The 15886-nt window shown below is 44.2% G+C and overlaps 1 protein-coding gene across 1 annotated transcript in view; it reads left to right on the top strand.

Moving 5' to 3' along the window:
- GAP43 (growth associated protein 43) overlaps nucleotides 1-15886 on the top strand; it is a 58187-nt gene that overhangs the window by 26299 nt on the left and 16002 nt on the right. Inside the window, exon 2 of the mRNA XM_082061500.1 lies at nucleotides 7985-8603. Within this exon, the coding sequence (XP_081917626.1) occupies nucleotides 7985-8603 (619 nt within the window). The remainder of the gene's footprint in view (nucleotides 1-7984; nucleotides 8604-15886) is intronic.

Here is a 15886-nt window from a genome sequence, read left to right as displayed (position 1 = left end):
CCAGGGCCTTCAACACAGTCCATGTAGACCTTGTGCCCTCACACACTCAAGCCACACCCCAGGATATACACATGCCCTTGATATTAACTGTAAAAGCACTGCTTTGGCAAGCTGCAACTCAGTCTCGTCTCTGAGACTTTGGGTGCTTTGAATTGAAAGATGAGTGAATGCCTCCTGTGCCGTACAACCACCAAAGTGCTCCACAGAGCCCAGATCAGACCCAAGGCAAGTCATTTTCCCCAGTGACATCCATGAGCAGCTCTGCTCCAGAGAATATGAGTCCTGACATCAACCACTTTTTATCAGCTTCAGGGACAAGGCTCTTCTTTCTTTAACCCAGCCTGCAAAGGCGGCGTAAGCAGTACTGAGTGCCTTTCTCCGTTTAACCACTGGAGCTATTGAAGCTTCAAGGTGGTACATGACACCACGGTTGCCCACAATGTTGACACTCTCCAGGGCAGAGAGGCCCTGCAGAAGGATCTAGACAAATTGGAAAACTGGGCGATCACCAATGGCATGAAGTTCAACAAGGGCAAGTGCTGGATTTTGCAGCTGGGACACAGCAACCCTGGCTGTATGTACAGATTGGGGAATGAAATGCTGGAAAGCAGCTCCACAGAGAGGGATCTGGGGATTCTGGTTGACAGCAAGTTGAACATGAGCCAACAGTGTCCCTGGCAGCCAAGAAGGCAGGATATAATGCTACTAGAGAATGTCCAGAGGAGGGCTACCAAGATGGTGAAGAGTTTAGAGGGGAAGCCATGTGAAGAGCAGCTAAAGTCACTTGGTTTGTTCAGCCTGGAGAAGAGGAGACAGAGGGCAGCTACAGCTTCCTCACAAGGGGAGGAGTTGGGGCAGGCGCTGATCTCTTCTCTTTTGTCACCAATGACAGAACCTGAGGGAATGTCAGGAAGATGTGCCAGGTGAGATTTAGGTTGGACATTAAGAAAAGTTTCTTCCCCCAGAGGGTGGTGGAGCACTGGAAGAGGGTCCCTAGGGAGGTGTCACAGCCCCAAGCCTGACAGTGTTCAAGAAGAGACTGGACAACACCCTCAGACGCTTGAGGTGAACTGTGGGGTTATCCTGTGCAGGGTCAGGAGTTGGACTTGTTGGTCACTACCAACTCAGTACATTCTATGATTCAGCCTAACATAAACAGGGTGAAAAACAGAAGACAGAGTCACAAAACAGATGAGGAGACTATACTGGATTTACTGAAAAGGCACACTGAAAATATCTAAATAGGTCTAGCTTAGATTATTTTCTACTTCTCTTCTTAGTCACTGTACACAAGTGAATAACATCCATTTGTCTATCTGACCATCCTTAGCTTATTCTATTCCAGGCACCATAAAAAAGAGGGAACACTTCCTATATGTGAGAGGATCTTGTGGAGGAAAGGATGAAAACTCCATTGTTAGAGGATTTGAAACTGGAGAGCTGAAACCCTGCTAGTTATACCCCGGGGAACTACCCTTCATAAGCCTTCAGAGAGATGAATTAACCTTTTCTCTCTCAAGGGTGTTTTACCCACCATCACCATAGTCATCCTGGGAAAAAAAGGAACTCTGGTTGTTTCCTCGCCTTGCAGACAAGTTATGCTGAGAAGTGCCATCCTCTAGCCAGGTGTCTTCACACCATTTAACTGGGTTAAAAAAAGCTGTTCTCTGTGCTAAATTGCTTCCTCACTTCACAAGGTGTGAAAGCCTTTTCTCTCTCTCATGTGTCCATGCTTCCCTTCTTCTGGGGAGACAGCTGGTCTTTTTTTTCAAATGCATTCTGCTCCTTAAATGCCGTCTCTGAGACAGATCAGGTCATGTAGAGCCAGGCCCACAGAAGCACTGAGGTGACTCAACCCTGTGAAATCAATGGGAATCAGGTGCCTAAATTTCTTTGTGACTCTAGCCCTGAGTGACCTTGAATAATATCAGTAGGAACATGCATTGTGCTCTGGTCAAGATTAGAGCATGGACTGACATGCACCTTAACCCCACAAGGACCATAGGTGATTAGTTGATTCACCGCTACTTCACCTAGCAAAAGATTTCCACACGCACCTCAGTGCAGGTGTCATGAGAAAGGAATGACTTGAGGTCCCTATATTGTTACATGGAGAATATGGGTTGATTTTTTTTTCTTAATAATCAGGTATCATATTTCCCTTGGGTTGTGAAGCAGATTATTGACGACTGTCAGTGGTCCTATAGATGCCTTCTCTGGACTTGTGGCACAGGGCTTTCAGAATACCAGGAGACAGCATCAAGAATCAAAAGGCTCTGAGATTTCATGTCGCATTAAAGAGGAGCTCCTATCTAAGGACAGAAAGGAGTAGGATACCAGGGTGATGACTGGGTGTATAGCAGCCTGATCCTAGGATGAACATTAAAGAGACTGACATATGCTATATGTTTGTGGGCAGAGAAATGCCAGCAAAGGGATAGCTATAAAGAGGAGGCCATATAGTATTGAAAGGCATTTTAATAGAAAAGTAAGTTCTTTCGTGATCTCTCCATCCCAGCATCCAGATTACAAAACTATGTGATTATTTTTCCAAGGCCAGGCAATGAGATGCACAAGAGACAAGTGGACAAACAGCAAGCAAAGGACCAAAGTACTCAGACCCATTCTTTCTTTGTCTTTGCCTGCATGTGGCTGCAAACACACGGAATATTTGAAAAACATCTAGTTTCTCCATTTCTACTTTCCTGACCTACCAGCATGTGGGACATTCAGAAGGGCCTGGAGGTTATAGTAAGACTTTCTTAATTCTTTGCCATAGTTTGACCCCTCTGTAAGCTGCAGGTTTAGAGATGGAAAATGGAAAGGTGGCCAGAGATTAGAAATCTTCTAGAGGTTATGGCTCCATGCGATTTCCACATTCCTAATACCTGAGAACCAACCTCTGCCCTACCTGTGTCTTAAACACTAATTCCTTATCTCCTGCTCTCTCAGTTATGTGACAGCAAGGAAAGTCTCACTTACACGAACAGACTGCCTGGGAAAGGATGTCCTAGAAACCTGGAGGTGTGGCAGACAAGCAGATGGGGATGGTGAGAGGATCATCTCTCTAGGTTTGGAAGATGTCATGGATTGTGTAGTTAGAGACATAAAAGCTTAACAGTGTGTTTCATAAAGGCAAAGCTTTGCACACTGGCTTCACTGGGTATGTGGGTATGGTCTGAATAATAAAAAAAAAAAAAAAAAAGGACATTTTTAATTATCTATGTCCTTTTATACATCCGTAGTATAACTATGTGTGCACCAGTCTCACTGATCACAAGTCCTTCTGCCATTGAAGGATCTATGGTTTCTCTCACACGAAATGAAACATAGGACATTTACTCTGTGTAAAATGACAATACATTGCATGCACACTTGAAATATCATGAAAATGTCAACATTAAGTACTACTATTGATTTACTTTATACATAAATGTGTAAATGGAGGGGGTGTGTGATGGAATACTAATATATGAAACCTGTCCTTACCAAACCTGATTCCTGGCTGGGAGCTCTAGATTCTGTACAAACACTATGATAATAGTTACCTTTTTCCAGCCACAATACTACAACCAAGATGTCATATGCACATGGCAGATAAATAAGACAGACAGTTTTCTTGTTTTTTACTGAAATGCTTTTGAATACATTCTGGCATGGCTGAGTCACCCTTTTAGCCTTCTGAGGAATATAAATTGCTTTCCAGGAGCTTCACTATATACAGGTTATTTTTGAGCAGCTTTCTTAATTAAGGCTTATCTGCTGTGTGCGTAATGCACAGATGAAGAGCCCTTGTCTTTTTTTGTATGTGTGTGAACAGAAGTTTACCTCTGAACAATCTGTTTTTCATCCGACCCATTGTGATACAACATGATACAACATGTCATACTATGTGGACATTGTGTCCTACCCCAGAAGTAGCTGCAGGCCAGTAGCCTGAGAATAAGGCATTTCAAATGCCTGGAACGCTTCAGTGGGGAAGGACTGAATAGAAATAGGATTCCTGAGGGCCACAGTTGGCACAGACAAACTATTAGTACATTTCTTTCATCCATGACCTTAAACTCCACCTCTGCTGCAGCCTCTTGTTTCTTATCTTTTGTATCTGAAATTAAGCTGAAAGTACCGTGTTGGAAATATGTTTTGCAGTTACAAATGTTGTGTTCTGGAAAGGACTCAAACTGATGTCATCCGAACTGGTATAAGAGGACAGTGATGTCATCAGAATAGCAAAGGAGCCTTTTAACTCTGTAACGTGGTAGGTGTGGATGAGAGGTTTCAGTCTGACCTCCCGGGAGAGAAAACGTGCTCTCCCATTCCCTGCTAAGTACAGGGCTAGCTGTCAGTCACAGCTCCCCATGAGTTCATCTGTCAGAATAGCAGGAGAGCCAACCCTGCGGTTCGCTGACCTCCTGCTAGCAGTGGGAAGGAGATAAGCCTTGGCAGGGCTGCATAGCCGAGGTAACAGGGTAACACCTCTGGAGCCAGAGAGGCATGCATGCAGCAGGCCATGCTTCATAATAGCTGTCCTGGTTGGTGCAGGAGGTATGTGGGATGTGAGAGCAGCAAGGCCAGTCGCAAGAGATATCTCCCTTCAGTCAGTGGTTTTCGTATTTGTCCAGAGATTAAAATTTTGTCACATTCACTAATGGTTTTACAGGAATCAGGCATATGGGACTGGACCTTTAAGGTCTTGTAGTTATGTTTAAATTGTCTTTCCAGTCTCTCAGCCCTGCTGCTGTTTGAAGTTGGGAAAGAGAGTGAAAGCTAGGTCATCTAAGTGTTACACAGTGCTATAAAGGAGTACCCAGTCAATATTCATGTTGCTGTGGCTACAGTGTAATGCAGGCTTACTCAACCTCTCCTTAAAACAGCTAGTCCAGGTATTAGTAGTTACGTTGCCACAGCAACACAAGTCTTACTTCAAGCTGAAAAACTTGCCTAAGGAGCAGGATGGATGAGCCTGTGCAGAATTCTGCACTACCCTGGCTGGATCACAACTGTTCTGTGAACATGGTAGTTTAAAGGTACCTCAAATTTGTCTCCATCCCCTTGTGCTACAATAGGTGGAAAAACTTATCCCAGATGCTTAATAACACAGTGCAGCGGTAGCTATGCAAGCAAAAGACGTGCATGAGCAGTTACAGCATGCTAAAGTCTGCACCGTCTTTACACATAACCATCACCTGCTCTTTGACAAGCTGAGATGAACATGAAAACTCACTTTCCATACCACATCACTTAATGCACTTGGGGAAATGTAGATGTAACTGCTCAGCTATGCCTCTGTGACAGCTACAACAACCATTTTGTTCCTGGGCATAGTCAGGAGCACAAAAACTCCTTGTACTGCATTCTCTGTATTAATATCAGTTGTATATTAATTCACAGGCTTTTTCTCTCACCTCCTATATAAGCATCCTGGTGCCTTGTCTCAATCCCAGACTTATTTCCTGCTGTATACAGACTGTGCACAGCTGTGTGGAGAGGCTCTTTTCATAGATGATTTGGGGCTGCTCATTTCTTGGGCACCACACCCACTCAGGCTCAGCCCTGCTTACCTGGGGAATGACCTCAGGCAGGCACCAGTGCTAGGATGGAGGATCCTGGAGAAAAGAAGGCTGAGGGGAGATCTTATCACTGTCTACAACTACCTGAAAGGAGGTTGTAGCATGGAGGGTCTTGGTCTCTCCTCCCAAGTAGCAAGTGATAGGATGAGAGGAAATGACCTTAAGTTACACCAGGAAGGTTCAGATTGGATATTATGAAAAATTTGTTCACAGAAAGGGTTGTCAGGCATTGGAACAGGCTGCACAGGGAAGTGGTGGAGTCACCATCGCTGGAGGTGTTTGAAAAACATATAGATGATGTTCTTAGGGACATGGTTTAGTGCCAGGGTTAGGTTATGGTTGGACTCAATGATCCTGAGAGTCTCTTCTGACCAAATTGATTCTATGATGCTATTCTGTGCTCTCTGGGGACCCAGGGGGAGATAGTGGATACCACGTTTGCCATGCCAGTGGCCAAGCATTTGGTTCACTGACACAACCTTGCTCACATGTGTGTGCCTGACCCTGTCTCATGCCGTGAAAATGATCCCTTCCAGTCTGTTTCCTGGTGACTGCTGCCAGTGTGGTCAGTCCTTTTTAATTTTCTTCACAGGCACGGTGTTTCCAGTGTCACATGTGCATGCTGCAGTGACTTCTTCTCCCTTATTCCTGCTGCTCTCTTTTTGAATGTATTTAGAGTCTGTCACCTCTCTCTGCTCTTCTGGTCCTGGGCCTTTCGTCAGATGGCACCTCTCAGTTGCAATGGCCTAGGGAGTGGTTTTCTCTTCCCACCCAGGAATAAATGCTTGCTATCTATCTCAGCCAGCTTGTTTTCTTTCTTTTATGACCTGAGCCAGTGAGGGAAACCAAGTGCAGACAGAAAAGAGGCCGGTGGCTGTGCTTCTGAGTAGCTCTTCTGAATACTTCCCAATGAGAATATTAATAGAAGAGTGTCCTTTCATCAATACGTAGTTGAGCTGTTACTAGGCCAAGGACTGCTAAATTATTGGGCTGAGACCCCACCTGGAGTACTGCATCCAGCTCTTGAGTCCTCAGCACAGGAAAGACAGGGACCTGTTGGAGAGGGGCCAGAGAAGACCACAGAAATAATCAGAGGGCTGGAACAGCTCCGCTGTGAGGACAGGCTGAGAGAGTTGGGGTTGTTCGGCCTGGAGAAGAGAAGGCTCCAGGGAGACCTTATTGTGGCCTTTTAGTACTTCAAAGGAGCCTACGAGAAAGATGGGGACAGACTTTTTACCAAGGCCTGTTGTGATAGGACAAGAAATAATGGTTTTAAGCTAAAGGGGAGATTTGGGCTAGACAGGAGGAAGAAATATTTTACAATGCAGGTGGTAAAGCAGCAGAACAGGTTGCCCAGAGAGGTGGCAGATGCCCCATCCCTGGAGACATTCAAGGCCAGGCGAATAGGGCTCTGAGCAACCTGATCTAGTTGAAGATGTCCCTGCTCATGGCAAGGGGGATTGGACTAGATGACCTCTGAAGGTCTCTTCCAACCCATACTATGAGTCTATGGTATGTTCTGTAGACTCAGTGGGGGTTTATAAGCTGAGCATTATCTGTCTGCAGCAGACCAACATGATGTACAGGCTCTCTTTCGGTTCCCGCTAAGACTCTAATGCATGGCTTAAGTCTAAAAAACATGGGGAATGCCTGCACTTTGTTGCAAGGCTCAGTTCCCCCCAATAGTCAGAGAAATAACAATACTCTGCTGAAATTGGAAAGACTGATATCTATCTGCCTATTATTCCTTCATTGAAACAATGAGTGGGGAGCAGAGGCAAAGTGCTTGGAGTGTGTGCAGGCAGGGTATTTGTGAGGAGTATATCCTGTGAGTATATCCTGACAGCACGCATCTGTTGTGGGGTGGGCAGCAATTCTATTCTCCATGGGCAATCCTGAGCCAAAAAGCTGTAAAGGACAAAACACTTTGTGTCATTAGAGTCACACACCTGTGAAACAAGGTGTCATTAAAAAGAAACAAAGACTTGAAGGCAAAGGTGGATTTGGAAGGACTGTGAAAGTCCCCCTTGGGAGAATGTTTTGAAAATGAGTAGGGGAAAAAAAAGGGTATATTTCAAAATAGATGGGAAAATAAATCATGAGAATAGAGACAACCCAGCTGGTGTAATCCTCTCCACACAGCCAAGGTGCTCTCAGCATTGCTGACAGAGATGATGAGGTGCTTTAAATTCCTTTTACAAACTCCCCATGTCTGTCCAGCCTTAGGATGAAACTGAAGCCACCTGGCTTCAAACCCATACCAAATGGAAAGGCTGCTCTGAAAGCTGTCATCGGTTAGCAGGAATGGAAGGTGGGGCATTCTCAATAAAACCGGAGCCTGGGCTGCACCTGGAGAAATCTTAACTTATGTCCCTGTTTTCTTCTCTTCCTTCCTCCCTTTTCCTTCTTCAAAGGTTGAAAAAAATGAGGATGGAGACCAAAAGATCGAGCAAGATGGCATCAAACCAGAAGATAAAGCTCATAAGGCAGCCACCAAAATCCAGGCCAGCTTCCGCGGACACATAACAAGGAAAAAGCTCAAGGGGGAGAAGAAGGGAGATGCCCCGGCATCTGAGTCTGATGCTGCCGACAAGAAAGAGGATGGCCCTGCTGGTGGAGCGGCCGAGAACAAAGAGAGCGAGGCTCCTGCCACCACAGAAGCAGCCGCCGCTGACAGTGCCCAGCTGGAGGAGGGGAGCAAAGACAGCAGCGCGCCAGCAGAGGAGAAGAAAGGGGATGGAGCCGCCGACACGGGCTCAGAGCAGCCAGCCCCACAGGCTGCCACTCCTGCTGCCTCCTCGGAGGAAAAGCCCGCTGCTGCTGCCGAAACGGAAAGTGCCACTAAAGCTTCCACTGATAACTCGCCGTCCTTGAAGGCTGATGAAGCCCAAGACAAAGAGGAGCCTAAACAAGCCGACGTGCCTGCTGCTGACACCACTGCCACCACCACCCCTGCAGAGGATGCTACTGCCAAGGCAACAGCGCAACCCCAAATGGAGACAGTGGAGAGCAGCCAAACCGAAGAGAAGACAGGTGAGTGAATGCTTCTCTGGGGAATGGGCCTCTCCAGAAGTGTATGCCTCTCTGGACTATTGGGGACATATGTGAGGCTAGCCAGCAAGAACTTGTGTGGAGGTTAGGCTGAGGGTTAACGAGGGAATCGCCTTGCTGGGTTTTGGGAGTAGGGGCAATTGCATGTTCTTGGTAACAGCCTCTTCCCTGCTTCCTGGCAGCTGTTGGAGGTACTGCACCTCCTCTCAAGGCTCCTGTTCCTCTAGGTGGAGGCACCATCCAGCCGCTTTTTCCATGACAGCGGGAGAGCGTCACCCAACTGGGAGGCTTGGAGAAGCCTGGGAGAGGTCCCTGAGCTCTCCATATGCTAAAGAGGGAGGTGAACCTTGCCAGTCACACTAGCACAGGCAGCTGCACTGGGGCAACAAAACAGCCTGACCTGATACCAGCTCACTGGAAGCTGCCAACTTGAGCTGAAAAATCTCAGAAGACAAATGCGCTCTCATAGTGCAGGAGACCACTTATCTTTGCTAGTGGGAATGGTCAAGAAGGAGCAAAAAGGGGTCTTTTTACCATCTGCTTGTGAATGGATGAGATTCCTGGTACAATCCAATCCTAGTCAGGAACATCTTGCTGTCAGCATTGCTTATGGTTTCATCCACACCAATACTTCTAGCCTTTGTACTTGGAGTAGCCTGTGATGGTCATACTTGCATGAAGCTTTTAGATATGTCAGCTGGGTCAGCCCCACATGGTAAGAGAATCAGGTAGGGAAAGGAAAGATTAAAGGCCCTGACAGTTCAGTGAGTGCGGAGAGAAGAGAGGGTTGAATGCAAACAGTCGCTCTAGGAGGTGTTTTCAATTATTTGCTCTTGACCAAGTGCAGCTCCGCTTAACTAGTTCCCCTGGGAAGAGGTGAAAAGTTTTGAGAGGCAAAAGCGAGCATTTTTGACAGAGGTGTAGTGCTTCCAAACCATAAAGAAGAGCTGGTTTTGAATTGTGATACTGAGCTTGGTAGAAAACGCATCAAAGACCCGAGGATACTTTTGCTCTTGTTCTTTACCTTTCTTATGTTATCAAAGAAAGAGAGCATAATTTTATTTTTTTTTTTTAAATAACTTCAGAGGTAGGCACCACATGAAATTCAATCAAGAGGCAGTGCCAAGCATAACCAGCCTTTGCATTCATTAGACATTCAGTTGTACAGGGCATTCTGTAAAAAGGTAGCATATCACTCTGATATTCATAAACAGCCTGATGTAAATGTTACAGAGCCTCAGCACCCAGTCTGCTGAGTCCACTTGCTGGTATTTCTCTCTCATTTCATTTGGTCTACTACTTCTCTTCCACAAATTACAATTCCCACTCTCTTATTAGATTTCCAAGCTTCATAGCTAACTCAGGGCTTCAGGTGACTTTGTTTCTGTTCAACAAAGTGGACAGATAGGAAAGAGCAGACATCCAAAAGGACAGAGAAGCTCATGCAGAACATTTATGATTTAAGATATGGACAAGAGGAGTGGCTTTCAAGAGTGTGAGTCTAAACTAAATGTACACAACAAAGGGTTGCTAGTTTTACCTTCTTTCATGTAAATATTTCTAGATCCCTTACTTTCCATGATAAGTTGAGTGGCAAAATAAATGTCATGTGATATCTGAAAGCTAATTTGTTATGTTGCATGCTGTACTTGCATTGTTTTTGTACTCAGGCAAAGGTATAAACATCAATGGCAAAGATAGGACAGAGTGAATCAGTGTTTTGGGATCCTCTGTACACAGGATAATGGGTACCAATTAGCTCTTATTTAAACCTTGGGATGCCTTTTTCCTAAACAGGACTAGTGATCCTGCATTGAAATAACATTCTATTTTTACTCAGATGAATCTGCTCTAATGGATAGAGGTAGGAAATTCATAGTAGTAGGCTATTCCATTTGCTTAATTTTACCTGTTTTGAGTCACCCGTCATCAAAGAATATTTTCTTCCTATGTAGTATTCTATGTTATTTGCAGGTATCTTTCCAGGCTCTTGTTGGCTTTAATATCATTTGAAGTGTACAACCATTCATGGCCACATGATTTGAAGTGGGCATTTAAATGCATTATTTAATATGCATTTGCACATGATACTGTTATTATGTAAGTATCTAGCCAACAGGGTAAGTTGGAAAATCTACAATCAAATATATATTTAAAAATGAGTTTTCAGCGATTGTCTGAGTGTTTAAGACTGGTATGTGCATCTATTTATACTTATCCAATATGTATGCAGTAATACTCAAGCTTACCAATGTTTGCAGAAAGCAAATATGGAAGCTGTGTAGCCACAGTCAAACTGATAGTCTCTTTAAAATGTTAAGGAATATAAATATGATATCAGCCTTCACAAATTCCAACAGCTGAGTAAGTGCCCTCAGAGCCATTCAAGAAACAAATGCAAAAAATGTCCATCTCCTTGAGGATGCTGGGTTGTGTTCTGCAATACACTCTATAGCACAATATCCAGAATAGTAAGGAACTACTTTCTCCCTAAAGAACATTCCATAAAAGGGCATCATCACAATATAAAAGTTCCCATAGACAGGAAATATTTCCTGAGAGAAAACCTATGCTTTCTTTTTCCTATCTCCATCCTATTACTCCTTCTCATCTCTTTAAACCTCTCTGTTTCTCTCTTGGTACTTACTCTTTCTATAGACTTAAAGACATATTCTGTGTCCTGACCTTTCTCCCAGTCATCACCCAGTAAACACAGCACTGGTGACTGCTGGCACGGCTGTAGTGGCTTGGTCATTCATGAAGGAGGGAGGGCTACCAAACATCTGCCACTCCAGTCGTCCTCCAGCCTGGGGACAGATCCTCTTTCAGCTTCATCAGTCCCCTTCTCCCAGAAGTCATCCCGATGGCTTTCAAAGGTCACCTCTTATTGTTTTGTGATCGAAGACTGGCACAGTAGTATGTGGTGTCAGGCTGCCAAAAATAAATCAAATTGGCTCCTAGCCAGTGTCATCAGTTGGCTGGTTGCCAGTGTATGCTTGGCTGTTACTACCATGAGGCGTGCCGACCATGCTACATTTGTGCATTGATGTTCATCTGCCTTGAATTTTACTACAATGGCTCTACCATGCTATTTGTAGATATCTTCCCTGGTGCAAATGCAAGCAGAAGTCAATGACATTTCATTTATATCCAGAAGAGATTTTTGCCTTCATCTAAGGGCCGCACAAAAAAAAAAGCCAGGAAGAGCGGAAAGGAATAACTAACCAAATTAAGACAAGTGCATGATTTTTAATGCTTATATTTAATGTTTCTGGAGCAGGGGAAAGGCTGGGTGATTCTTCATACCAATCACTAGTTCCTCTGACAGCCTTCACCTCTCCTTGTTATTCAGTTCCACATACTCTACCTGTCTGTTGGTAATGCCTTAGGAAATGTCTCCAAACAACCATCCTGTGTCCACTATTAGCTGATCTGAAACCCCAGGCATTCCAAGTTGCATGGCAGGGTAGTTTCTAAGCAATCCTCAATATATCAAAAAGTAGATAAAGTAGGTGGATTCAGCCTAGCTCAGATATGAAATGAGCCAATGGGCTTTGTTTAGTGGCAGTGAGGGATCGACGTAAGAAGGGTAGTCTCTTAGTTGTCATCTTGTCTTTTGGTGGGTGCCTTGTATGCCAAGAAAGTGTTCTCTTATCTGAACATCCTTGCCAAGATTTATGTTTACAGGTTTTCTTACTATGATCCAAGTTTTGCCTCTTTGATATTGGTATAATGCTTGGAGAGGCTCCCTTAGATGCCAACCTACTCAACAGGACAAAATTCAAAAGTGGTAGGAGGGAATCTATAGATTACATATGCATGAGGAGGTGAGACTTATTTTAATCTAGGTTCTGTTGACTTAAATCCGGAGAGTCTCCATCAAAGTTACTGTAAAGAGTCTACATTAGCACAGCTTTGAAGTGAGATCAGCATCCAGCACAACAGACTATAGAAGAAGGTGGGCTACTGTGTGCCTAAAGGGAGGAGAGGAGATGAATGTCACACAATGTTAGATTCTCTTTGTACTTTCCCAGATTTTTGAGTCTCACCTCCAACTTTGGCTAGCTCTCACATCAAAAGCACTCTCAGATTGTCAGGTAAGAATACAACAAAGGCCAGAAATGTGAAAGAGTAAATTGTGCCTAAGGAAACAAATGGATCTTCTTTTGTTGGGAAACGAAGAATGCTTTCTCCCACTTGCTGAAATAGCTTTACAATGGAGCAGTTTCACAGCTGAAATGAAAAATCAGCCAGATGACAATTGCTTTGCATGTAAGCAGGCCAGCAGTTCCCCCAGGGCTCTATATCCTGCAAGCAAGGAGCATTGGGAGGCACCATCTTCTCTTCATTTCCTCAGAGGGAGCAAGTCCCTATGGATCCTTTTTCATGGCTTAGAGTTGAATCAGTTCTTTGTTTTCAGTTCAGTCAGTGCATTGATGGAAGGACAATACTTCCTGCACCTAGGGAGCCCTGGCTGTATAAAGATTTGGAAACAGAGACTGCCTATTGTCATGTAGCAGCTAGAAGGTACAGCCTGCACTATGCAAGCAAATTGCAGTTGTATAACTGGAATTTTAGTCTTGGCCCATGGGTAGCTGGCATGAGGCAGAACACCCTCATTGCCATTCCTGTTTCATGGGAGCTTATCTCTGCTGCTACACCTGGCAGTTGAGGAAAGCAACACAAATACAGTAGTCTTCCCTTGACTGTCCCAGAGGGAACATCTCTAAGCACGTGTGCCAGCATTTTCTTGTCTGTAGTACTACTCCAGCAACAAAGCAAGACTATAAATGCAATTTAGGTTACCTGCAACATTCTCAAAGGTGTAAAAGTATGTGCCTAGTCCTCAGTTGCTCTGAAATTTTTAATCTTTGCACTGTGTCTACATGAGCATAAGCATTGCATATGTATTTCACAGCCTGCTTTGCACTGGTGCAAACAGCTATGTGAGGGGTAGGGTGAGCTAAGTGGAATGTCAGTATTTTCCAGAGAACAGGAAACCTACACACTACTTGCTACAGGTGCGGGATTTCTGCCTCTATTGCAGTGAAATACTTTCTCTAGTCTGAGGTGTGCCTCAGGTCTGCTGCTTTCTAATGAGATGCAACTTGCCCCATGTAGCTGGAAACTGCACCAGTGGTGAAGCAAGACCTGACCTCTTCTAGTGAAATCTGAGGTCACACTAAGCATTTTTACTGATGACAAGGTGATGACAGGGTTGACTCTGGAAAAGGCCTCTTGCAAAGAGCAGGTTAACCGCTGTTTTGCACCAAGGAAGTACCAGTTCTTTTGGGACCTCGGTAAGAAATGCATAGATGCTCAAGGATGGTTAACTCATTTGTTTTGTCAAGGATGGAAGTTATAGGAAAGGTGACAGCAATCTTTCACCTTTTATGATGTTGGGAACCACAGCTGTTGTGGTATTGGCTGAGCCCCTCCTCATTGATCGTAGCATGCTGCAGAGTTCCTGTTCGTGGGGAAATTGGCAAGCCTCACTCTTCAATTACATCTTTATAGTATTCTTCCTACTAAACAAAGTCATTGGTCTTGAATCTGTACAATAGTGAACTTTCTAGATGATATACCAAGGTTTGTTGAGAGCGTTATGCTCTTACACGTCTCCATGGAAGGAGCTCCTATAAGCAGTACACACAGGTGGCATTAAGGCAGTGCGTACTAATGTCATGGTGTGAGCTCCTCAGGGTGTATAGTGGTTGCTCTTGCTTACACACGGCTCTCTATAGCCAAGACCGATGGTTAAACTCCAACTAGATTTTGCTTAAAATCAGTCTCCTTATCACAAGGTTTTCCACAGTGGCCAGCTACAGCTGCACTCTGATCATCTCGAGAAAATGCTCTGAAATCCCCACATGGGAGGAAGGCTTTCTGCCGTAAATGATAAACAAATTTTCTTCTGAGAAGGGCTCAAACAGCGGATCAGTGGGCAGAATAGACAGACAATGAAATTTAAGTGGCAGCTGTTTGCTGTAGCTGCCAGCAGTGTTCTGTTCCTACGACTATAGTGTCATCTCTTTACACTAGGATCAAGTAGGTTGAACTTTTCAGATAGATATAAGCTTGCAGAGAATCAGCTGGGATTTACAGCTTCAAAAAGCAGTACTTTAACAGTATCAGTACTGACTCTGTGGTACAGATGACTGCCACATGCAAAGGAAAGAGATTGGGAAAGTTCACCAGGTCAGCATGATCAGATTAGTTAGACATTCCTTAAGAGCTGTATAATATGTACATTAATACTGGATTATCAGTGTCAGTTCAGTGATCACTTCCAGTCTCTGTGGCAACTCCATGGACTCTGATAAGGTGAAATTGTACTCCCAAGAGTCCATAAAAATAACTGCTAGAGGACCTGGCTTGGCAATGTCTAGCGTCCATTTATTGTACTTCTCACAGTGGCTAGCACCAAATACTGCCATGGACAGACTTGGGGTAAACTGCCTCTCTATGACTGGGACTCTTCCTTGTCCTCTTCTGCCTAGGATTTGGTTTAACAGTGGAACATGATGTATTATTTCTTTTGATACTTTATCATAGCTGTGGCTTTATTTGGCATATATAAATGCACAATATCCGATTGACAAAGTGTCAGTAGCTTCCCCAACTCCAACCAACCGTACAATAGCCGGAAATTTCAGCAATGAATTGGCCACCATTGCCTTAAATATCTTTCTGTACTTGTGTTATGTCACAGAAAGAACAAAAGCTTCCGATAGCCCCACTTTATGCCATTGATTATTCTATATAGCATCATATAGTATGCACAGAGGGCATAGTACCATAGCCCTTGCTGTTCATCTCTTTCCTGAAGAAAACACAAGCAATGCTTTCAATTACTTTTTATATGAAATTATTCCCATGCCTTTTAGCATCTTTGTTGCTTTTCTCTGTACAGCCTTTAAATCTGCAAATGTCCTTTGTGAGATGGGGTAACCGACACTGTATAAATTAGTCCAGAAAAGGCTATACTTGTATACACCTGTTTCCAGAAAGGCAATATTTCTTCTGGTTTGCTTCTCATCCCAGTCCTTGTGGACACCAACATCTTTGCTTTTTGAAGACAGCTATCCAATGAGCACTGATGACTGCAGTGACATCCACATCCATTTTGGACTTGGGAGTTTTCCTGTTTGTAAAAGTACTGCATGAATATTTTATTCAACCATATGATGGTCTGCGAGACAGGGCAGCAGCCAAGAGAACCAAAGAAAATGTAGGCAGTAACAGGAGCCTTTCAGGTCAAGCCA

The sequence above is a fragment of the Streptopelia decaocto genome (assembly GCF_964273445.1).
Source record: "Streptopelia decaocto genome assembly, chromosome: 1".
NCBI classification, from domain to species: Eukaryota; Metazoa; Chordata; class Aves; order Columbiformes; family Columbidae; genus Streptopelia; species Streptopelia decaocto.
The sequence above is the reverse complement of the archived record's forward strand: the minus strand, read 5'-3'. Positions and strand labels throughout refer to the sequence as shown.